Source organism: Ornithodoros turicata, chromosome 3 (genome assembly GCF_037126465.1).
Source record: "Ornithodoros turicata isolate Travis chromosome 3, ASM3712646v1, whole genome shotgun sequence".
NCBI lineage: Eukaryota > Metazoa > Arthropoda > Arachnida > Ixodida > Argasidae > Ornithodoros > Ornithodoros turicata.
Window position 1 is genome coordinate 48,941,426 of NC_088203.1, and position 25,453 is coordinate 48,966,878.

Sequence of the window (25,453 nt, forward strand, 5' to 3'; positions counted from 1 at the left end):
AATGGCTAGGAAGCAAGTGAGCTGGTGAAGATGATGCATAATGTAAAACCCCCGAGACTAGGGAACACGAAGGGACAGACACAACACAAAGTCTGTTGTGTCTGTCCCTTCGTGTTCCCTAGTCTCGGGGTTTTTACATTATGCATCTCCTTTTATGTTGTTGATAGCTGTCATATGGCCACAGAGTTTATCCATGTACCCAGGTGTTGAGTGCGAATATAGTACTAAACAGAAAAACAGAGTCCCTTTTGTGTCTCCTGAAGCTCAAGGCTTTTCTTTCAAGCTAAAATGTATGCGTGCTGTTCTGCATCATTTCTGTGAGCAGGACTGTTAAAAATTGCTCGACGATACTGCAGCTTTACACTAGTGTGATCAGTGCACTCTTGTTGTGTAGTCTCATATCCTGTAGAGGTACATCTTAAGAATGGGAAAACACATTCCTATGGAATCATGCTACATGATTTATAATATACTCCCGCATGCACATTGCTATCATGCTTCTATTTATCGCGAATGCCACAATGTCTCTAATTTGGTGTTGTGCCTGTCTTCAACGTGTTCTGAATAACTGAGTTCAAAAATAGTGAACCAAACCAATATCCACTTCTAATATGCATATGTGTAATACCTCACTGTACATTCAACTATGTTACAACTTGTTCCCCTTACACAAGCTCAGGTGCATGCTAAGGGTCCACAGTTTTTCCCGTACGACATGTCCTGTACAATAACTACGCACAATGGGTACTCCCATTTCACACCAGCTCTCCTCTGCCTTCACTCGCGCTCCACTCCTGAAGCAGTGAGTGGAGGGTATACAGAATATTGGAATACTACGGTAACAAAGTTCGGATGTAGCTAAGAATGTGTCATCAGCGTCATGACAAATGGTTTCAACATCTATGGATCTGTCACTCGAAACGGTGCCTGAATGCTATTGCAATACCCGACACCATGACATACATTTATCGCTGGAAAGCTTCCTTCGCCCTCATCGTCACCAGGAGAATATGTGGCATCTCGTGCAAACTACTTTCACTGAATGACTGGCACCAAATGCCTGTGACATTAGATTGTATATGTGTCACACCTGGTTATTTATTTTCTTTCAAGTAAGCAGTTCTTCAAAGTCACATGTGAAGAAAATTTACTGCTATACAAATATGTGGCTGGCATTAGCTTAGGCTTATCACATACCATGCCATCCCCAACACAACTGACCTTCATGTAACACACGAAAAACATGTCTGTGTAAGAGCTTGCTTCACCATAGGTTCATAAATCTTGTGGTTATGTGTGTGGAATTTTTCATTTCTTTTTAACGGGAAATTCACACTACTTCTATTTCTTTTCATAACCTCCCCTCTCCTCCCACATTTTCATTTTCGTAGGGGTGCATAAAGTTCAGTAAAGTGGAACGAAATAATTACATGCTTATCTTGCGCGCCAACATAATGCATTTGGCCGGAACTTGTGAAACTTTTGCTTTGGGTGCTGGTAAATCTTCTGAACCATTTCCCCATACATCATGTATTATTTTCCTGAAGTTGCCTGAAGACTGCATGTTCATCACTCATTACTGAAGTTAGGTGGTGAGTCATGCAGAGGCATCTGTATTATTTTACTACATATTCAGTGTTATGTCCCATACATCTGCTCCCAAACTTTGTCCTTCATGATGCAGTACACCATGCTCACTACATTAAACTGTCCAGTTGCATAGATTTGTGTTGACACAACAGGATGAATATGTCCGCCTCTACAAAGTGACAACTACCAAAGTGGTTCAAAAAATAAGTGAAATTGTGGAAGGAAGATATACAAACATGTAAATTTTAATAAAAGTAATACAGCACATTGTAGCTAAGATGCACGTGATTTCAAGTTGCATTTCTTTCTTTGTGTGAGCTTATTTGCATTGTGTATATTTGTCCATTGTGAACTTCATGTCACTGTCTGCTATAGCTCAATACAGAAAGCAAGCAGACAATGATCAGTGCTACTACAGAGATTTCATGCTAGAATGAGCTCCTCTAGGTGTGCCTTGCTTTGATATTCCACTGTGTTGCTTCTCAAGAAATAGCACAATCTCTCAATACAAAGCTGTACAGTCTAACTGCATAACCACACAGTGCAGAAATGCAGCCTGCGCAATAATTTTTCAGAGCTTTATCATCGGTGTAAAGAATGAGAATTAGTCGAGGCAGGTCACAAACATGTAATCCTCGAATACCCAGCTGCTCGAATCACCGTGTATATCTCAGGATGTCTGCAATCCAGTAAGGCATGGAAAACTGGGAAAATAGTCAGAGAACTATTCCATGACTGGAAAACTAAAAAAATGCCAAGCAAGCGGTGAAATAAAAATTAACAAAATAAGTTTACACAATTATACAGTGGCAGTTATCATTCTCATGGCATCACACAGGCCTCTTATGTCATTTCACAGTCAAAGTTGAGTGACCTGTGTTAGGGTAGAGTGACAACTAACTGCATCACTAACACAAATTCTTTCTGAACAGGAATCCTAAATTAAAAGCTTAAATAAGGAGTGATTTCACAGAGCGTAGTGCATGACGCAGTCGTCCGTGTCATTGTTCTTCTGTCCGCGTCTTTTGGTTGTCTACACACCATAATTCGTACGACCTACCCTGCCTTGCTACACTTGTTTATTGCATGATGTGCTGTTGGCAGCCGTATTTTAGCATGGCATAGCATGAGCTGTGGGGAGTTTTTAAGCATTGGTGGTCGTGATGGTTTGGCATGTAATGGTGCGATGATAATGCTAGTGAAATTTACAATGCCAGTATGAAGTTGAGAGAGAAGCTTGTAAAGAATGAGCATGGAAAATGTGCAAGTCCCGAACCAGTTGCATAAAAGTGTTACCTCAATAATATATGAAGTTGAAGAAATAAGCACAATGCAATTATTGAACAAAATAACAGCACAGGCTTATTTGTAGCTGATGTTGCAGCTGTTGTATGTGTTTTCTTTGGTCCATTCCTGTTTGCTCTATCCTTTGAACACCACTTGTGAAACTGGTATAACACCTCCTTCTTTATGATATATTTGGTTCATTTTAACATCTGTATTTGGTGTACATGGTCTCATTAAACTGCAAATCCTGAATGGTTCAGACGTAGTGTGCTGGCACTAAAGTGTGGCCATTTATTTTAACAATGTCGAATGCATCATATCAAATGACAAATATGCTCAGTAACTGTAATGACAAATATATACATTAGGTATGTTCCTATTTCGTGAAATTTCATCAGAGCAAGAGACAGTCACAATGTAACGATGAATCTTTGTGGGCTGAACAGAACAATCAATTTAGTGCTTAGTGATTTCTACAATAATCTGATATGCTGAAATGCAGAAATAAAAGAGGTCAGAGTTAAGCACAGCAACGCACCGCACTGACAGGGGGTCACGACACTTCCACGCTCACAAGCAAGGACGCCCTGGGTAACATGACGAAAACAGAGCTAAACAAACAAACGAAATACACAGACACACACACACACACAGGACGACGACGCAAACAAGGCAGCACCCTGAGTACGTCTTCCGTATCAGTCGCGCTCCAAAGAAACACAGCCAGCAAAGAGATACTCTAACGCGTTGCAGGTTTGTGACACGTTGAAAGTATCACGTCGATTTCTTAAAACCATAACACCGTAAAAGTTGTGCGTGTGGGAGTCCCATGCAGCATAAGGCCATCCTTGCATCAACTTTCTTTCTGTTTACATAGCCCGCAGTGATCAAACACTTGCACACACGTTGCGCTCATGACACCAGGCTCAAAAGCGTATAAAGGACGCTGCTGGAATGCCCCGGCAATCGAGAGGCAATCTTGATCGTTGCAGTTCACCACACATATCGCACAACAGACGATAAATAAGCGATGGTCGATGCGGATGAAATCATTACACGCAACCACAATCGACGACCAAACACTGACAATACCACAACGATCACCTCCGCGAGGATACCTACTTCTATTTTTCAAATAACATTGCAAACGCTGACTATGTACACCTTTTTAGCGACCTTAACAACCATATCTCGCGGATCTTGTCATTAACAGATACAGAGGTAGATCTAACCACCGATTACCGATACCCTGATCCGCAACCACCTGCAGCAGCGCCATCTCAACTTTCCTTCCGTAACAACCTCATAATAAAAAAATAAAAAAGCAGGAGCCTTCCCTCCTCCGCGCTCCTGTCGTCTGCTACCTTCTCCCTCCCCTCAACCGTCGCGTGACAATGTGAATAATGCGCATGCGTTGTGGTCAACCCTTTGGATGGCGCTTCATAGCCGGAGAGATCACGTGATCGATTTAAACCCGACGTCACTAAACCAATGGTTTAAGTCGACTGGTGAATACGGGTACACGTGTGCTAGAAATAAACAAAGACAGACGAGTGAAATTTGTCTGAAAAATAAACATGGAGGAGTGGCAGTTCTATGCAGCATTCAGTAGACACTACTGCACCAGAGAACTGTTTCGGGGAACCTTTGCATGCAATGAAATCGCAAGACAGGAAGCCACACCCGGGATTTATGTGATTAACACAGCTCCAAGGAGCAGTAACGGTGAACACTGGACCATGACTTATGTTTCCGGTGACAATGTGGTATACGTATTTTGATAGTTACGGCATTCAGCCTGTCTACAAAGAATTCTACCAATTCATTCATCCTACCAGGTCATTTTACTATAACAAGAAAAGACTTCAGAGCTATGGATCAGCTACATGTGGGCTCTACTGCCTGTATGTAGGCAGCATGCTGGCTTGTGGATTCTCACTCCGAGAGTGCACCCAGAGATTTTCGTCAACGAACTTCACACTGAACGACAAGCTGGTACCCGTCCTTCTACGGAAGCAATTCCCAAGAAAGACAGACAACATGTCATGTTGCAGTGTACTTTGACACAATAAAATTGTATTTATTTCCATGTCGTTACAGGCACAATCTTATATATATATATATATATATATATATATAATGAAAAAAAAATAGCCGGAGCCCTTTGGCGGCACGTATTGCATATGCTTGTAACTCACTGGCATGGCGACGCTTGAGTTACAAGCATATATATATATATATAAAACAGCATTACAACAACAACAGCCAGGTAGGGCAACATATGCATAAAAACTGTCTACATCTTTCCATTGGATGCGTACCCAAAGGGTAACGTGTGGATGCCATCCACACAAATGAAACGCTTTGTGTCTAGGGGATTTAAAGCTACTTTCGTAACACATACACTTTTATTTATATTTTCCTTGCACACAATGAGGTTCTGACAAACTTTGTACACTTCACCAACCTTAAGAGAGTCTATGTACATTGAATAATGCAACTTCTGGGCTTCACATTGTTTCACCCCCTTAGCACGATTGTATCGTCTTTTACTATGGAGGTCTAGTGCATAGAGCTTTGGTTTCAGGCAACAGAACCCTAGGATGTGGTCGTGGGGCATTTCGTTCTTAAATTTTCCTAGCACCATCTTGTTTTTCGTAGAATACATCGAGTCATCACAAGAATGACCAGATGTATCAAGGTGGGTATCGGCGAGCTCCGCAAGGGCCTTCTCATCGCTCAGCATCACGATATAAGAATCTGTGTCCATATACAAGAGCCTTGTGTCCGGGGCTACCCGAAGCAAGTTGTTATAATAAAAGTCATACATCATGACTTTAGACAGCTCGAGAATAGTGAACCCCAGGTACAGAGGCTGTCGCATACGGACTATCGATTGAGCGAACTGAAACAAGACTACGTTAGAGCTTAGAGCCCTGAATTGTTTGAGGTTCGGTTTACGCAAGAATCTCAACACTTGCTCCTCGGAAGTTGCTAAGCGACAGTCGACGAACTTTCGTACATTCATACATGTTTTCCCATATACGGAGTTAATTAAACACTTGTACAGGTTACGTTCGAAGGTATTGGTTGCCTGCTTGCGTAGTTCATGATGGAAGTCAACATAGGATCGCAGGAATGGTTTTTGTTTGAACCTGAGCACCCGGTGAATTTTCTCGAGCCGAAGACCCAACTGTAGGTACAACTTTAGACTGCGATAATGAAGAAAATACTTCTTCTTGTCAAGCAATGTAAGGAGTAATTTCGGTTCTATATCATGCTGTGGGAGGTTAAATTTTTTCATCAGGTCTTTCTGATAATCCGAAAGCAACTCATACGGGATGCTCATTTTTTCGGGCGCGAGCGGTAAATCTTTATGTCGTTCGTGGAGCTCTTGTACGTAGGCCAGGTCTACCTCTAAAAAATAACCAACGTCTGCATAATCTGCAACAAGGGTTACATCTAAACCTGCAACCTCTTCGGGTGACAGCCATTCAAAGTCTCCGAATGGGAGTGGTTCACGCATCACTGTGCCGTAGAGTCCATTTATGTCCACGTAATGAATTATGGTCTTTGGTTTTTCGGGATCGTACTGATCTGTCCCTGGGACATTTGCAGTGGCCATTCGCGTTGAACACTGGGTCATACCACCACGCAGGCCCCGTTCAATTAACAGATAGGCATCGGGATCGTGGATTAAATCCAGATTAATCCGGCTCATTTTTAGTGCGCGAGACATGCTTAGTCCCGGGAGTGACACGAAATGAAGTGGTTCAATTTTGTGCGTCTCCAACGCCCATATTCGGAAGTTTTGAAACACGTCTGCCAGAAGCAATGCGTCCGTCAGAAGGTACAAATCCGAGTACTCGCCCAGGCTCTTCAGTTGAAATTTTTCAAACACATTTTGCGCATGGCGGTAATCTTCCTCGCTCACTTCTGATCCGTTCAGTTGGTTAAAGAACTGGTCACGTGATGGCAAACAGGGCTCGTCGTAACGTTCAAAAGAGGTAACGTAGTTATAACAGAAAACCCCTTTACGTACAACCAACCTGAAGTAGTCCTCCTCTGCGAAAAACTGACGCAGACACCTGAAGTTAGATTCACCTTTGTCACATAGATTTTTCGTCAATGTGTCAAGACTAGCATTGAGGAAGCTTAACGAGTCTATGAAGCGGAACACACGAATGTCTATAGCCTTAAACTTTTGACAACTGGAGGCTATCACTCTGATGTCTGTCTTCCGAAGCAGGTGCAGATGAGCTACTATGAATCCGAGGTCATAATTGGCATTATGTGCAATGATGGGCACTTTCCGTGGTATCCGCAGTTTCAGATTACATCCCTGACACAATGATTGGCGAAATTCTCCACTTACGTGATCATGGTCTCGCACTTTCTGCTTCTTAGTGAATGGTTCTTTACAGATGTTACAGTGAGTGGCTTCAGAATGTTCGAGTTCGTCTCCTGGGGTCATTTGCAAGGGCACAGTCTCGTGCAACATCGCATACAGCTCATCATGCAAATTACGCAATAGTTCCATGAAAACGGAAACGCAGTCTGCACCACGGTAAATATGTTTCTTCAAGACATACGAATCGCACGAGCGTATGATGAGGAGACAGAAGGATGAAGGGATGTGTTCTTTGTAGACATTCCCGCCTCCCGAACACGGTGATAGTACACTCTCAAAGTCGTATACACAGTAGAAGGGAACTTCCGATATCAAATGCTCTCCGGCAAACGACAGTGTCTCACCCTTCTTTGGAAAAATAGTCTTGGACACTTTTTGTTGTTTACACATTAGTAGATGATCGGCGAGTACACCCGGGGTGGTGAAACCCATCGTACACCGTTTGCAGTGAAAATAACCAGGTGGTGTGAACAAAGCATTGAAATTAGTAATGAGTACAAAATGGAAGTCAATCAGCAGTAGGTCGACATGCTTCTTGCACTGGTCGTCGACAACCTTAATCGGGTAAACATATTTTTCATCTTTGTCATAACCGTACACGTTAATGCTCACATCGTTCTGCTTCTCAAACATTTCTACATCTTTCGGGAACACTACAGGAAACGTCTCTGGAAATACATATTGAGACAGGTATGACCTGTACGATGAAGCTCTGCGTCTGTAAGAACCCTTTGCAGGATGTAGACCGGCAAGTACGCAAAATGCGAAACACATGTTCTGTTCACTATCCTTGTGAAGGTCGACACTCAGAAGACACCGACACTTTTTTTTTCAATTCGTTTGGCAATTCAAAGTCGGTACAACCAATGAGCTGTGGTGCGAGACGACCGACATGAAGAATGCAGGCGTGAATTCGAAATAAGAAAAATCCCGACCCTTGCATTTCAAGCTTTTCTAAATTGTTGGTGACTTCAGTGCCTACTTCAATGACAGCACGTTCTACGTCTCGTTCCGACCACAGCGTATGCACACTCGAAGGAATAAATTGAGTGACAAATATGATCTCATCCTCAGGCGTATGTCGACCGAGTTCCGCCTTCAGCAAAACATAAAAGCGTAACGGAAATCCGAAATGTCGAAGTACACCGGCAAGGTAGCGTCCGTTTTCATGAAATAATGTGCTCACATCCTGCCCGTCGTCGTCTCTGTCATGTAGATGAAGCTCATAGCGGTTGGTATAGTTGCGGAGCGTACAGAGTGTCTCACAAAATGGGATACAGGGTGTTGCAAGGTTATGAACGTTAGCCAGATGAACTTGAAGTCCCAGCGCTGTTGTGTAGTGCTGCCGATCGGCCGGAGGACAAAAGTGGCATGTCACCATTCCTTTTTATTTTTTTACTCGGATTGACCGAACACGATGTCTGGCGAAAGAAGACGTTTCCCGTCTTTTCCAACTCGCTCTTTCTTCTCCATCCAGAGTCCGCTCGTGTTCCTCATGTCTTCGATGTCTTGAGTGCTTAGTTTATGAAACCGAGCTGGAAGGAACACCTTTACGTGCTCGTGATCCTTCATAATTTCTACGTAGACCGCCTCGCCATACATTGTTTCAATTTTGTTAACATCAACCACATCATACTTGATGTTTTTAGGAATTGTCGCCATTTTTTGAAACTCTCCACATTTCTTTAGCTTGTCAAGTTTATGCAAGATCGACGAAGACATGATGCTTACTTGTACACTGATGTAATGATGACGACGATGATCCTTCGGACACGTTGGACCGGCTGAAAACAAAAGGAGCACATGTTAGAACACTGCAAAATATTTCATCATTCTGAACACCATACCTCCTCAGAAGGAGGTTCGAGAGTGAAGGAGCTGAGCGTCAGACAGTTCTTATATAAGAAGTTGCCAGCATGGCAACCTTGAGGAGTCTTCTTTTTTTTTTTACATCGTCAACTCTGCAGTCGAACCTACCTTTGCAGTTTGCTTTTTTTCCCTGCAGTTTGCAAGCACGGACTTGTTTATCTAACGAAACGTATCTTGACCAGACTTCATTCCCTTGCGCGAAATGACAGTGATAGCACCTTTTAGGTTCGTGACGCCTGCCTCGGTGTCAATTTCAGGGGCTAGTCAAAGTGGGAAATCCACCTTCGTGGCACGACTAATTAAACACAGAGCTGTCCTCTTTGACAAACCGTTCAAGCAAATATGGTATATCTATCTTTATAAGCAGCCGGTATTCGATACTCTTCCTGAAGTAAATTTCAGTCAAGACATCCCTGCAGATCCGGAGAATTATAGCCACTCATTATTTATATTTGACGACTGTTTAGCCGACCGGCAAAGACTCAAAGAAATCTGCAAATTTTATATCGCTGGGTGTCACCACCTGTCAATCACGGCTGTGTTCATCTCGCAATACCTGTTCGTCAACGACCCTTTGTATCGCACAATACAATTCAATAGCACGGCTCTCGTTTTATTTCGTTCACCACGCACTACAGACCAGCTGCGTATGCTGTCCAGGCAGATTTTCGGGCGAAATGATTTGTTGCCCACGATATATAAAGATGCCTGTCAGAAACCATACTCATACTTAGTTATCGACTTGTCTCAACAGAGCAACGATCACTATAAGGTGTGGACCAATATTTTCCCGGATGATCACAGACAGATCGTATACAGGTAATGAAAAGGCTTAACAAACACATTCGTTTCCTTCGTATGATCGCTGAAGCAAAGACAGGGGAAGATCTTTACAACCTGATTCAACATGCCAGCAGGGAACAGCTACGAACAATCAGGGAGATTTGTATGAACCTCTGCAAAGGAAACATCGACGTACCGCCGAAAGTTAAAAAGCAATTGCAGCCTTTTGCAACACCCATTAGGACACTGGCTTCCAGGCAAGACCGTGCAGATGTGAAGAAAGTTAAACGGATTCTTCATCAGTCCGGCGGGTTTTTGCAATTTTTGTTGCCCCCCTTGTTAGGTCTCGTTTCAAGTTTAGAAGGGCAAAAGCATCGCAAAAGCAATCGGCATTTAAATAATGCAGAAATACGAGCTTGTTCCCTATCGGGAAAGCACTATTCCGTCGATATTGAATAAACAGGAGCCTGATGATATCAAGGCCAAGGAGATCATCCAGTACTTGCACAAGCTATTGCATCCTCCCGCGAACACATTAAGACAGCCTAGTGCAGCAGGTGAGGAGACAAATCATGTGGCATCGACAAGAGAGCAGACACAGATTCAAGCGGACGAGGAGGAAGATGCCATCGTTAATTTTATGAGCAGCGGCTACAAGATGAGAGCAAGCCAATTACTGCGTTTACTAAAACCCGTGCTCGGCTGGAATAGTAAAACGTTTGAGCTCATTGTCAATGTTGAACAAATACCAAATACCAACGTTGTAGACCTTGTTTATTATTTGGTCACAAGAGCGCGAAATGTGTGGCGACCCGCGTATCTCGAGAGGATCCTACCACTATTGGTCAAGCTAAATATACCGACACTTATCGTACATCCATCTCGACTTGAAAAGGAGACTGCAGAGCCATCAGCCAGTAGTCCTACGTTCACACCTGAGACACCTCGTCGACGCATTTCTCCGGTTATCACAAGAGCGGCTAAGAGACTTCGAGAATGGAACCAGTATTGAGCACGTTGGAAACGCAACAGGAACACTGTGGTTACCTTCGGGAGGAAAACATTCTGGCGCATTTTCCCGCACGACACAGGAAGAAGGCCCTCGCCTTCTGCAGATGCTAAAGACCGTATTTGCGATAGATGAAGAGGGAAGGATTATCTGTCATTCTCGCGTTGTTCCAAGTAGTTCCGTCATCGAGCTTATAAAATACGAACTGCACAATCGATCGCCCTCTTGGTACAAAGGTGACGTGGCAGCCGTTATAAATGCCTACTTGTCATTCGACGGACTTCGTGTTCGTGGAAGAAAATTGTGCTAATGCCTGCTTACGTGGACGTATACCATCCTGGTGCTCTAGGTGGTGTTCAACGACTCGCACGAGCGATCGGTGAAAAGCCGGCGAAGGTTGCCAAGTTCCTGGAAACCAGTGATGTGTACTCTCTCTTCAGAGAACTTAAGCCACCACGTCAGTTCCGGAAGACCATCGTTTTGGGTGTGAAGGATATATTCCAAATAGATTTGAAAGACCTTCAGAAACTGTCGAGATACAACAAGGGTTTTCGCTATCTTTTGTTTTGTATCGACGCATTTTCTCGTATGCTTGCTGTAGTGCCTGTGCAGAATAAACGAGCAGCGGAAATTATACGTGGACTGAGACTCGCTTTTAGACGTATTGGGACTCCGAGACTGATTCATCCAGACAGAGGTACAGAGTTCACCAATAAGTCAGTCGGAGCATTTTTAAAATCAAAAGGGATATCTCTCTTCCACTCTAATTCAAATACGAAAGCAAGTATTGCAGAACGATCTATTCCCCAGATAACACAAAACTTCCAAGGGACATCCCAATATAGTTCCAATGTCCCCTGTCCCGAAACGTCAGTCCCTGTAATAGCCTTCGGACGAAGTGTATAGGATACGTTTCACAGTCGCGAAAAGGATCCAGGGTCGGAGCAGCACAGGACGTTAGCATCGAAATCGACACCATAAAGATATTCACAAGGCGCGCCCTGGTGAGAGAACGAAACGGCGACGTTTGAAGCAACGCCTATTAATTCCAGAAGTCGATTCAAAACGCAGTGTAACTTTTCAATTAAGCATTGTATTTCATCGTAACTGGCATAACAGTAAAATATATGCAACTGATAATGTCGAGCTGACATTTTTTACGCGTACGAGAATACCGCTGAATGACACAAGTCTCCATTAGGCGGGAAACTACGGGTAAACAGGCGGTTCCTTTGTTCTCCGTTCGTTCGTTATGTAAGTCGTACACTATGGATATTGCAGAAGAAGGTAAGATACATCATATTTCAGTAGCTGTATAGCTTATATTTGTAACATATGAACCCCTAGCATTAATAGTTCTGCTTAGGCAGCTCGATCAATTCTGTCGTTAGAGATTGTCGGTGCTGCGCGCCGTTCTTTTGTGTTGGACTGTTGTAGGGGTGTGGTATTCGTTGTGAATTGCAGCACTTGCAGCGTTGTGAATTGCAGCACTCGCAGTGCCATCCGTCACCGCGCTGATGTCAAGAAACTGGACAAAATCTACCCTTCACAGACGTGTCTGGCAAAGTGTCGATGAAAGTTTAACACTATGTTTAGACTCTCACAGGGGGAACTCGGTTGAACCATCGCCGGCCCCCCAAATTCGCAGTTCTCAGTGTGAAATAGTTCAGCCGCTGTGTCATGTGCAGACAGCTAACGAGGCCCAACAGTTTCTTGGCGCTGCAGCGTATGATCTCGGATCGAATGAGGGGGAAGCAGAACAGGTTCAACAAAATGTCTGGGGCACCTCACATCCAACGGAAAGAGATGCTCCATTTCTAGAAAATCCTGTCATCGTTGACGAGTCTTCCCAAAGTTCTGAGAGGAGCAATACGTTTGCTGAAGAACTCAAAGCATGGGCATTAAATTCCACGATAACTCATACCGACCTCACAGCACTGCTCAAGCTTCTAAAGAAACAACCATCTTTGCCCTTTTTACCTGCGTGTGCAAGAACGTTGCTCCAAACACCACGATATGCTGCTGGCGTTAAGGTAATGGGGGATGGCAAATACTGCCACTTTGGTTTGGCAACAGGGCTTCAGTATGAACTGCAAGGACTTCAAACTGTCCCTGATGTGATTTCTATCAATGTCAACGTTGATGGCCTGCCACTTTCCAAGAGCACAGCAGATCAGTTTTGGCCCATTTTATGTACTGTTACAAATTGTGGTCAAACTTCTCCTTTTCCTATTGGAGTGTATTACGAAAAATCAAAGAACGTGTGCCCGAACACGTTTCTTGAGCCATTTGTATCGGAACTTAAGGAGCTGTTGGAAAGTGGGGTTTCAGTAAATGGCACAACAGTGGCACTAAAACTATCAGCTGTGGTGTGTGATGCTCCTGCAAAAGCCTACATTCTTGGGATCAAAAGCCACAATGCTTATTTCAGTTGCTCAAAGTGTACAACTGAAGGTATGTACCAGCAAGGCCGGATGTGCTTTCCAGAGCTTAATGCTGAGGTTATGACGGATGAGCAGTTTCGTAGTGGTGCGAATGAACATCACCACGTGAATGAGACAATTCTAAAGGAACTTCCTATAGATTTGATTAGACAAATCCCTCTCGATTTTATGCATTTGGTCTGCTTGGGTGTTGTGCGAAAGCTACTGACGTTGTGGTTCAAAGGCAACAGGGCCTATCGCTTAGGAAATAACACGAAAGACCAAATCTCTCTTTCTTTACTCAAACTGCAGCAGCATGTATGCTCAGACTTTTCCAGAAAGCCGAGAACTCTAACAGAAATGGACAGATGGAAGGCAACAGAATTTAGAATGCTGATATTATACACAGGCCCAATTGTTTTTCAGTCCAGAGTTCCAAGCAATCTGCTGTCCAATTTTATGGTTCTCCATGCAGCTATAACCATTTTGTACAGCCACAGACTGTCCCAGGTATATGCAGATTATGCAGAGAAGTTGCTTCTCCATTTTGTTGAAGTATTTGCTGTGATCTATGGTAAGCACATGGTATCCCATAATATCCACGGTTTAATACATTTGACTGATGATGCCGTGCACACGGCCCGTTAGACACATGGAGTGCCTTTCCTTTCGAAAACTTCATGCAAACATTAAAATGTATACTACGGAAACCAGACAGGCCGCTGGAGCAACTATATAATCGGACTATGGAAAGGCGGAAACTACCAAAACAGTGTCAAAGCAGTCAGTCAGAAATACTGTGTTCTGTGAACCACACGTCAGGTCCTCTGCCGTTGAACTGTAGTGGTGACCAATTCAAAAAAGTTGTTGTACCTAGCATGTTCACCCTGCGTACACACAAGCGAGATAACACCTGTTTGTTGCACGATGGCAGAATCATCTGCATTGAGAACTTTGTGCGCCTTTCGAACACTAATGATGTCCTTGTTATTGGGAGGCAGTTTGTGAACACTGGTGATCTCTATACTCATCCGTGCCGTTCTTCACTGTTCGGCATATACACATCTCGCTCGCTTTCTGCTCTGTGTTCCTGGCCATTAGCTGATGTTCGTCAGAAATGTATCCGGTTACCATTCCGAAACCAATATGCCATCTTCCCCCTTGTTCATTCTGTGCAATGATGTAGCCGAGTTGATGTGTGTGTGTGTTTGTGAGTGCATTTGATCAAGTAAAGTGACTGTGAATGTGCCTAGAGTTGGACCAATTAGTTACCAGTGGTCTGCATCCGATCAAAGGTGCGCCTTCAGTGGGACTACGTCATGTTACCACACACAATTATGAACTGATATATCGGTATGTCACATAGGTTCACCCAAATATTGGATCGTAAAGTTTCCAGAAGAACGAAATTCTATTGCCATCGTACATGCTACCTGGATGCAGAATGGCAAATGTGCTTGGCCTAATGAGAAGGACCCAAGACGTCTGCAGCAAATAACTATGAAAGGCCTGAAGCCACAGAGCAGCTGGTTGACGTATGACTGCACTCGGGTTTTTGCTTTTGGTATGATACCATAAGTGTATTCAGTTGTCTAGTATTTGTTGATTGCATCCTATATTTCTCAGACACATATGATGCCGCAAGAAGAAAGCTGGCACAAGCAGAGGATACGTCAGACCTGTGTAGCGAGAACGAATTAGGTAGAGGGAAAAGAAAGAACAAGCGCAAAGTACAGAGTGAAGAGGAGGTAGAAGACAACCAATTGCCTGCATTTTACCCAGATGAACTGAGCAACAGCTCTGGGGATGAAGTCTGTACGCCAACACCACGTTCACTTCCAACGCCACCACAGAGACCACCAACACCACCTCGCTCTGCATTCTTTGGTAAAGTTTGGAAATGCATATAGCGTTCGCAATAATGAGATTCGTCATAAAACTTGTAGTATAGTGTCCTCAGTATTACAACATATTCCACTCCTAACTTGCAAAGTACCGCTTAATGCTTTTATTAAAAGTGGGCACACTTTGTTCTGCTCATAGCTCAGTAGAAATGTCGTTTTGTACGCGCATAAAGGATGTAGTCCAATTGTTTTAACAGCTACAAGCTCCAAAGGACCTGCGCATGGAAGTGGGAATTTCAGCGGACACACTGCGACCCCTGGCAGCACCTACGGCAATGACGGTGCATTTCCGTCACAGAGTACAAGTCTTCAGATGCACGGTACAGAAAATTATACAGTAGTAGTTCAGGCCAGTACAAACTTCAAAAAGGTGCAGAGAAAACCCACATTTGTTGTAAGATTTTTTTTGTGTGCGTACGATTAATCTAAAATGGTCTTTGTTCACTTAGGCAAGACTGTAGTTACAGGAATTTTTAATATGCTTCCACCAGGAAAAGGCCTTTTATTTGCACGTGTCAAAATAGGATAAAAAGTGACAAGGAATTTTCTGCTACCTTCTAGTTCCAAATATGGGAGCAAAGCAAGTCACAATAATTTAGGTTTACATTTGCGAAACTCAGTACTGGAATTCTAGGATAAAGCCAAGAGGTTATTTAAAATGCTTCTCATAGTTGAAACTATAGGGCTGAATCACCGCAACAGCTGTCTTTCAGCAGTGCTAGCAGCATTATCGAAACACGTTTCAAAACACAGCACAATCCTAAATTCAAAAGCTATTTGGGAGTACTTAATTCTTGTGCATATTTTGGGCACGACTGAATTTCCTGCCTTTCTCTTGTGTGCAACTCGTGGATATTGCACTCCTCTGGCACGTGAAGATTACTAAATTACTCTGCTTTATTACAAGCTGCTGTTGCTGACCAGGCTTCTGACATTTGTGTGAACTGCCTGTCTTTCGTACTTCAAGGGCCGGTATAATATATTGCATATAATTGATTGTCGATATACTACTCTGTATGCATGATCAATTATATGTACCGTGATAGTGGATCTTCTGAATTGACATAGTCTTTTGCATGGGGGGTGCTTTCATTTTCAAATGAAATAATCTTCTAGTAAAATTCACATGCCATGTTTGTAGGTATGTATCCACAGATGGGCCCAAGTGCTACAAAGGTGACAACAAACCACCAGTATGTCCCACGTCAGGGAAGGCTGTACCAGGATTTGCAAGGTAGGTAGCTATGTTTTTGCTCATGACATGCAAATTCGCTTCATCTGGTTTTCAACCTTCCCCTCTGCCCCTATTGCCACGCATTTAGATATCCCATTTTCAAAGTAGAGGCGTGAACATCGGTGAACAAAAAGGACATGAGACAAGGAAAATATTTGTATCATGTGGTCTTCTTGTCCTTCCTTGTCCCAGATTCTTTAGCCATTCAATTATGCAGCAACTTGTCATTGCGCAGTCACTACTGCCTGTAGTAAATAGTAGGTTTGATAAGGCACCTAACCACCGCGCAGAATGCCATTTTATGTACTGTCACGTAATCCTATATTTTGTGTACTGTGCTTTTTTTTTTGCAAGAATTAATTTACCAAATTTTTCAGAGCGGCGACATCGCAGATGTGAAGTAGCACAGCAACAGCCCGCATCACGAAATGTGCACCCATCCTCCGCTGCTTGCAGTTTTTCACATCAGAGTATGATACAAGTCGCTATCTAAGAAATGTTGTAACCGCTATGTTACTTCTTATGTACTACAAAAGGTTTTGCAGCACATGAAATCCAGCAGGTAGAGCCCTTAGTGCAAGTACGACAGCTGGCTCAAACTCCTCAGTCAGGCAATCATTATGGTAAGGCTGTATTCACCGTTCTGTTAGAGCGGTACGTTGTTACAGACACATCACCACATGCAGGTGAAACACAACATATGCCACAGCTGTCACCTGCAGAAATAAGGCACCCACCTTCTAACGATGAATTACTACACCAGAGTATGTAAAAGCATTTGCACCTAGTGCGGTGTAATATATAATTTTATTTCTACTTATTGGTTCTATTATTCATTAAGGTTTTGCTAGCCGACAAGACGCTTCCAGTGCAGTCCAAGAGCAAACACCTGTCCGCAGAACTAGCCATGGAAGTGATGGAACTCATTATGGTATGTGAGTGTCTACTGTGAGCTCTATCGTTAGGAGTGGGAACATCAGGGCACTAATTATACTACGCAATTTTCTTTCAGGATTCTATCAAGAAATATTAAAGCTCCTACACACGATGAGGCTTACGTTGCAGTCGCACACTGAGCACCTGCTGATGGTCCTTGAGAAGCTTAGTAGCAGGACTGATACCACTGAAATGGTGCAACCTGACATCATTGACGAGCCTTTCAAAACAACGGAAGCGTTCTTACGTTTTGAGGAGCAACTGAAAGAAAGCTCTGAGAAGAGGAATCGGCTAGTAAGCACTATGCATTTCATAACAGAGCCATTACATGCCAAATGATAGCCAGCTTGTCTAATTAGAAAGTTATTTAAGACATTGCCTTATGAGTTTGCTCAGGCGTCCAATCCAGGTGTCTTGTATTAGCGTAGTCCAATTTAAACTCTATACATTCTATAGTTTCTTTAGAAGACAATTTATAGTCTAGTATAGAGAACCAAGAATTTCCATGCAAATGTAGTTTTTCCTTTTTTGCTTGAACTAAAAAGTAAATGGCTACGGCACAATATTCTAGTCTCTCAGGATCACAGGACATCTTACATGATTTCGATGAAAACCTGATGCCGTAATATGCTTTACCTTCTACCAGGTTTGAAATGCTTGTGTCATGTCCTTTTTTTATGACTAGGAACAGAGTGCCCCCTCTCACCATAGAACCTATATGTATATCTTTGTTGCCTGCAGCATTGATGCAAGTATCTGTTTTAATACATTGTTTCTCTAACCCAGAAACTATTCATGAAGTTTGTCGGTGGTGCCACTGTGGGGGAGCGTACGTTTAGAATTTTGTCACGACTGCTGTCCCCTGCCGTCGGTAAGGAGTTCAGCCTTCATGGAACAAAAGGAAAGCTGAAGTTCAGTGACCTACAAACCTGGAGGGTGTTGTGCTGTAGGTATCAAGCAGTGAGAGATAATGCCTGAAGAAGTAGGTGGGACAGCATGAATGTAACATTCAGCTCCAGGGCTACTGTGTCAGAGACATTGTTGCAGCTTATGCTGCATTGCTACTGCACTACTATACAGGGTGTTTCACCTAGCGTGATAAAAATTCTAACTTGCGACGTACTCTTCAAGAATACTTTTATCACCGTTCGGGAAAGCTTTCAACAATTTTCAGTTGCGGGAATTTATTATTTTCAATTGAACACTGAAAATTGCCAAGCGAACCTCACGTTTTTTACAGAAATATGAAGTCCTCCAGAGATAACCACAGACCCAATAAAAACTATGCACAGTATCGCAACAGAAATAATGTAAGAATGAGTGAAAATTACGCTTTACCCCCGGCTGCTCCATTTTTACAAAGAAAGGCTTGCGACATGAGCGTCTAGAGGAGGAAGTGTCCCCGCCTTCATTTGTTTTGCCTTCCTTGTCGTAAGACTGTTATTTAGTTTTCTTAGTGATAAGACGGTAGTCAACAGCATCAAGATCAAAGCATGGGAAAGAAAGGTAAAAGAAGAGGCGGGGACACTTCCTCCTCTAGACGCACATGTCGCGCGCATTTCTTTGTGAAAATCAAGCAGGCGGGGCTAAAGCGTAATTTTCGCATTTTTTAAAGACTATTTCTGTTGCGATACTGTGCATAGTTTTTGTTGGGTCTGCAGTAATCCGTGGATGACTTGTAAAAAAGTGAGGTTTGCTTTGAAAAAAATAAGTTTCCTTGAATTAAAAATTGTCCAAAGCCTTCGCAAGTGGTGGCAAAACTTTCTAGAGGGTAATGGCCGAAAGTCCCAAATTCCTCCGGCGAGTACATCGCCAGTTAGAATTGTTTATCACTTCAGGTGAAACACATTGCATACTGTAACAATGTAACGGATATCTAGGCTAACATGGATCAGGGTACAAGTAAGACAGTTTACCATACACATATTAAAAATATAAGGAGTACACAGACAAGTGTGCTAAATCATGGTTGACATCAGCTTGATATCAATCGGGTTGGTTTCCTTCATGTGGAGGGCCGTGCATTCCGTACTACAGTCATATCTATTATACCATTTGCAGCTATAACACAGGAATAAGAAGCGTGGTTGGTCCATGCTTTATTTCTATAGAAGGTGTGAAGAAATCCAGCCAAAAAACACTGCGAATAGTGGCTCTAAGCGAGCATGGACACTCAGTCCCCCACACATGATGTCTCCATGTTGTGCTGCTTTTCCTTTTAACCTAATTTAAAAAAAGAACTAACAATATTCATGGGGCCAAAGTGATCAATATCATGTTCATAGCTTAATGTTGCTTAAGTGCCTTCTACTTCAGCTTGTCTGTGGATTTTGCTTTTTACAAAGAATATCGGTAGCAACGAATACATTTTTGCTCCTGAATGCTACTTTGTTCTAGTGTTGACTGTGGATTGTTGCCAGGGCATGAAAAACAGGCCTGTAGTCAGTTTTACAGAAAAGTTACTTCTAATGTATTATTGGTGCCTTGTGAGGAAATGTAGGTCAGTAAGTAAGACAACCAGGTTATAACTGTATACAGTGTATAGCAAGCCCGAAGTAACTAAGCAACATAATCTAGCTTCGACTGCACTGGCGTTATCAAGTGGGTGATTCCATCTCAACTCAGGCAGGGTGGTCCGGACACCATCACCGATTTCCCTTGAAAAAATATATGTTGTACCGCAACACGCATACACACAGGAGCAACAAATATTTTGGCTCTTTATGCTGTGGTCCGCCCGAAAAAAAATTCCATAGAAATTGACTCGGCGACGGAGCTTTCTGACGGAACAACTTTGACATTTTATTCCTCGCCATCGGATGCTCCCAAAGTATAGATTTTTTGTTTGCACAGTATGTCAGGTATATCGACTTTCAGCATGCGCAAACAGCACCGGTAAATTATATTTTTATCTGTAATTAAAAATTGCCAAAGTTGCAACAAAATTCACATTTTGCTCATATTTGTCTTTACGCTGTCCTCCTGCTATATATGGCATCGGGATATATGAAGTACCACTGTGTATGTCGAAGCATGAACATGAATGGTCGAACGAGAGTCCGAAAAACCCCATTTGTGAAAACATATCTGTACTCTACACCGCCTTGACGAAAGTGGCCAAGGTACAGACATGTAAATTTGACATCAATTCAAAGAGCACGCTTCGACCTACAGAGCGGTACCTCATATATCTCGATGGCGTATATAGCAGGAGCACAGCGTAGGGAGAAATATGAGCAAAATGTGAATCTTGTTGCCACTTTGGCAATTTTTAATTAAAGATCAAAGTAGAATTCACCGGTGCTGTCAGCGCACGCCTAAAATCGTTGTACCTGACATATTGTACAAAAACAATCTATAGTTTGGGACCGTCTGGTGGCGAGGAATAAAATGTCAAAGTAGTTCTGTCAGGAAGCTCTCTTGCCGAGTCAATTTCTTTAGGAATTTTTTTCGAGCGGACGACAACACATAGAGCCAAAATATTGTTGAATATTTTTGTATGCGTGTTGCGGTACAACATATATTTTTTCAAGGGAAATCGATGATGGTGTCCGGACCACCCTGCCTGAGCTGAGATGGAATCACCCAAGTGTTTTGCACATATCTTTTGGCTTATTGGTTTTTCCACTTATATGCAAACCATGCACAGATATTCTCGAAATTCTTTTTCTAGATTCCTTGGCACCTGAAGACCAAGCAAAGGTTTCAAGCAAGGGAACCCTTAAAGAAATCGAGAAGGCTACACAGTCATGGCTGCGTCATGCACCAGAGTCTCACAGAAGGCAGCAGGCAAGACAAGCGGCGGAAAACGCAGATAGCTTGTGATACCATAACCTAAGAACTTTTTTGCAAACTGAAAACATTTTTTTCGTCATGCATCATTTGAAGCCCCTTGTGATACTGAGAGTTCTAACTGTGGCGAAAACTGTTTCAAATGTTGTTTTCGACCCTACATGATCTGTGATACTTTGTGATACCATGTGCTGCTAAGACTGCATATTAATCTTCCTGTTGTTTTTCTGTCGTGCATTACCCTTGACGTTTTATTACTGTGTGCAAAATACTATGACACCAACACGTCAGTTTTTTTTGTTTGTTTTTTCATACATTGCTGCCCGTTTGCGGAGTATATATATATGCAGATTACTGTTAAAATTCGAATTCAGCATTTATTTCCAGTGTTTTTAGTAGTTTTAGTAGTACTAGTTTTAGTAGTTTTAGTAGTTTATATATATATATATGTATGTATGTACGTGTGCGTGTGTGGGTAAAGAGGCTGATATATCAGATGGCTACTCTGTTGCAAAAAAGCAAAACAAATGAGACGTGGACAACTGATCACAAGGAAGTCAACAAAAATTTGTTTACTTAGTGGTGAACTTAGCACGAAAACTACAACACGCTATGATATTTAAAAGTGGTTAACTTTTCGACAGTGGCATTGTCTTCGTCAGGACAAAAGTGTTCGAAATTTAGAAAATTTATAGCAGTTCTATTCTGACGAGGACAGTGCCACTGCCAAAATGTTAACGGCCTTTAAATGTCTCATAGCATGTTGTAGTTTTCGTGCTAAATTCGCCACTAAATAAACTAGTTTTTTTTTACTTCCCTGTGATCAGTTTTCCACGTCTCATTTGTTTTGCTTTTTTGCAACAGAGTAGCCATCTGATATATCAGCCTCTCTATCCTATACATACATATGTGAGTGCGGTGTCTTTTATATATGCGACACTTTGTGACCAGTCGAAGCAGAAGCTGCGAACGCTATTAGCTTATCTATTGCCTAGTGCATTTTGTGATACCACGTGCAAATGTCTCTTGAAAACATGCTATTGATTGTGTGCAACACCTTAAGTGTCACATGTTGTGTTTAAAGTTCTTCAGTATGGTCGCTAAGTTTTGTGTGTAGTACACGTCATATGCATAGCTTCACTAACCATCTACCTCCTTTAGGCATCAAGGCATGCCATACAGCATCTATTTTTTCCTCACACATTATACCTATAGTGTTGTTTAAAATGCACAACGATGGAAAATAATTTGTGTTCTAATTGCATTCACATTCTCTCTTGTTCAGTTTTTTCTTTTCTTGGATACAGCTTTGTATCCAGAATATTTGTTTATACAAGTTATTCTTATCATATATTCATGCTAGTCAATGATGGAGGGAGGGTGGCAGTGTATTTTTAGACAACAAATGTTAGTGCATCCAGTGCAGGGAAAGTGCAATTTTTTTAGCGTTCTGTATGAGAAGTTATACACGTGTACTCATTTCTGGCATTAAGTATTGCAAATAAATTCTAATAAATATATATGTGAACGTTCACTGTCTCTAAACTGCATGTAACTGACAAATTTGATCTCCACTTTTAACGGTGGAATAATTTAGTAAAATAAGTAAAATAATTTCAAGCTATAAATCCAGGTAGAGCAGATCCATAGAGAGTCCCAAGTTGCTCCCTCAATGGTCGCACGGGACGTTCGTGGCACTTCCTGGAAAGATACTTGGGAGTTTCACTGGGAGCTCATGGGGACTAGCACGGAACGAACTGATGCAGTCCCAGGGACGTGCGCATTGTCCCAAGAGGGACGTCCCTTTTTAATCCCCGGGACAGACTTGTGTTATCTGGGTTCGAAGTCTTATGACGCCACTTTATCGTGCTTTTGAATATCAGGGACATAAATCGTACTTGAAAATTTTACAACCTCTGGTCAAAGCATATAATCATCGTGTTCATAGAATGCTGTCGGCACGACCTGTGGATGTCAACAAAGAAAATGAACATTTATTTAGGCAAAAGCTCTATCCTACTCCGAGCAAACCCCCAGAGAAGCCACGTTTTCACGTTGGCCAGCTTGTCAGAATAGCAAAGTCTAGACACCAGTTAGTCAAAAGTTATCTTGGTTCGTTTACGCGTGAAATTTTTGTGGTGAGAGCAGTCAAGATTGGTTACCCGAATACCTATCTCTTACGTGACCAGCAGGAAGAACCAATTGAAAGTCAATTTTATGCAAGCGAATTAACACGTGTGCAGCCTGGGAAGGGCCACCGCATTATAAAAAGACGCGTTCGGAACGGAAAGGTGCAGTACCTGTTGCAACCTTCTGGAAGTCGTAGAAGGACTTGGGTTCCGGAGAACTACCTGCCACCACCGACGACGAAATGACTGGCGATCACTGGTCCGATGTCGAACAGCCAGCCAACGCTGGCGATTCCGGGTCCCAATCGGGTGATGATGTGTGCGGCATGCGGGACGTTACCCAGGATCATCAAATCCAAGGAAAATGTCGCCGTCCTCATACCTATTGGAATGACGTGTTAGAATGCGGTTCATCGAAGTCAACGGACGACACAGTGCTCGTCGCAGCATTTAAGATAACCAGAGACATTTTCCTGTTCCAGTCCCTGCCTCTGAACCTTCCCGCGAAAAAGACTGTGTGGGAGTCTTCAAAAACTATGTATGCCAGGGTGCACAGGAAGTGTGAACACCTCTCCGACCACCCGTTCGACCTGGTCTCCGAATGGGGAAAACAGATGAGCTCCATATTCAGCTATTACGGTGATCGTGACGTCGACGTAAGGCAACTGGTGGCCGAAAGTCTATGTATCATGTACTACGCAATGAAGACTGGCTACCATTACCTGGCTGTGTACATAAACGACATAGCAATTGACCTGTTGCAAAATAGGTTGTCACCCAAAGACGCTTACCAATAAATATTGAAATCCATGACGAGTTGTCTCATTTTACTGTAGGTCGTCATGGTAAATAGATGCCCGGAGATGTGCTGCTACACCTTGTCCTTTCTGAGTGCTGTTTCCCTGTTCGTTTTCGTAGCTACAACAGAATTTACAAAACCGACACTGAAACAGGGAAAATGCACTACCGTGACTCAGATTGACCATAACATCTACGTCCACCGATGTCCAGCTGCAGTAACTGCCGTACGCCTTTGGCTCAGCAATGGTCATCCGACGAGATACGGAGTAAATCTGTCGCAAAATGATACACGTCAACTATGGCATTGCTTGAAAGAAGCAAATGTCGCGCACAATTATTATAACTTCGAGAGCTCGAAGCTATGTGAAATAAGCTTCGAACCCAGGCAAGTAATAGAACGATGTCCCGGCAATGTGTACAATATTGCAAGACTCATTGGGAATGAAAAGCACAGCGGTTACGGTATCACTCTTTCGAAATCGGCTACCATGTCTCTGCTGTCTCCCATCTGAGCGAAACAATAAAAAGAATTTAAAACAAATACATGCCCGCATTTCATTTAGCTATAAGATACACTGTAACACAAGAATGGTTTGAAATACTCACATCACTTGGCTCTTACGTGACACACTCACTGCTGGAAGCTCGCACGTGGCAGACAGCGTATACCACCGGTCGAAAATGCATCTTGCGAGGGCGATAACGTTTTCTTTTGTGTGTGTGTGTGGCTGGTGTTCCCAAAGAGCGTTTCGAAAAAGCCAGACGGGTGTTTCGCGGTTGTGTTATCATACCAAAAGAAGAAGAAAAAAGAGCGCGTCGGCAAGAGGTATCGCATTTCACATGCTGCTCCTGCGAAAGGAGAAGCTGTCCACGATGCATTCACGTGATCCTTCCTTCCCTTGAAATAAAACAAAAATGAAGGGTCTTATAAGCTAGCTGTCGACGACTGAGACCGATCAGACCTTCATCGACGACGCAACTTTGAAAGGATGTGAGTATACCTCTTGTCTTTATGCCATTTTGTTTTTTGTTATTTTTATTTCGAAACCATCACAGCTGGTAACCGCAATACGTAGTCATGCAATGCTTCTCGATTCGTTGTATGCTGTTGTCGCAATGCGCAACACAAGTTTGGAAATGCGTGTGTATAGAACACCTCTATTTTATAGTAGGAAGGGAGTTGCCTCAGGACAGAAGCCGCCGATATTTCGAACAGAGACTGTTCTTCTTCTGGGCCCAGAAGAAGAACAGTCTCTGTTCGAAATATCGGCGGCTTCTGTCCTGA

At 42.8% G+C, this 25,453-nt stretch overlaps 1 protein-coding gene and 1 long non-coding RNA gene across 2 annotated transcripts in view; one reads left to right on the forward strand and one right to left on the reverse strand.

Moving 5' to 3' along the window:
* The window catches only part of LOC135387023 (uncharacterized), a 59,355-nt gene extending 35,123 nt beyond the window's left edge, over window positions 1-24,232 (reverse strand). The window contains exons 1-3 of the long non-coding RNA XR_010420792.1: window positions 24,159-24,232; window positions 23,539-23,749; window positions 9,020-9,072 (exon numbers count right to left, since the gene is read on the reverse strand). This is a non-coding gene — a long non-coding RNA (uncharacterized LOC135387023). The remainder of the gene's footprint in view (window positions 1-9,019; window positions 9,073-23,538; window positions 23,750-24,158) is intronic.
* Window positions 12,181-21,271, forward strand: LOC135387671 (uncharacterized). The gene is made up of 13 exons (XM_064616776.1): window positions 12,181-12,236; window positions 14,739-14,936; window positions 14,999-15,073; window positions 15,155-15,259; window positions 15,474-15,596; window positions 16,418-16,510; window positions 16,888-16,980; window positions 17,047-17,133; window positions 17,197-17,274; window positions 17,352-17,441; window positions 17,523-17,740; window positions 18,233-18,392; window positions 21,120-21,271. The coding sequence occupies exons 1-13, from the start codon at window positions 12,218-12,220 to the stop codon at window positions 21,269-21,271; spliced, it is 1,491 nt and encodes a 496-aa protein (XP_064472846.1). The 5' UTR covers window positions 12,181-12,217.
* Window positions 24,233-25,453: the final 1,221 nt, after the last annotated feature.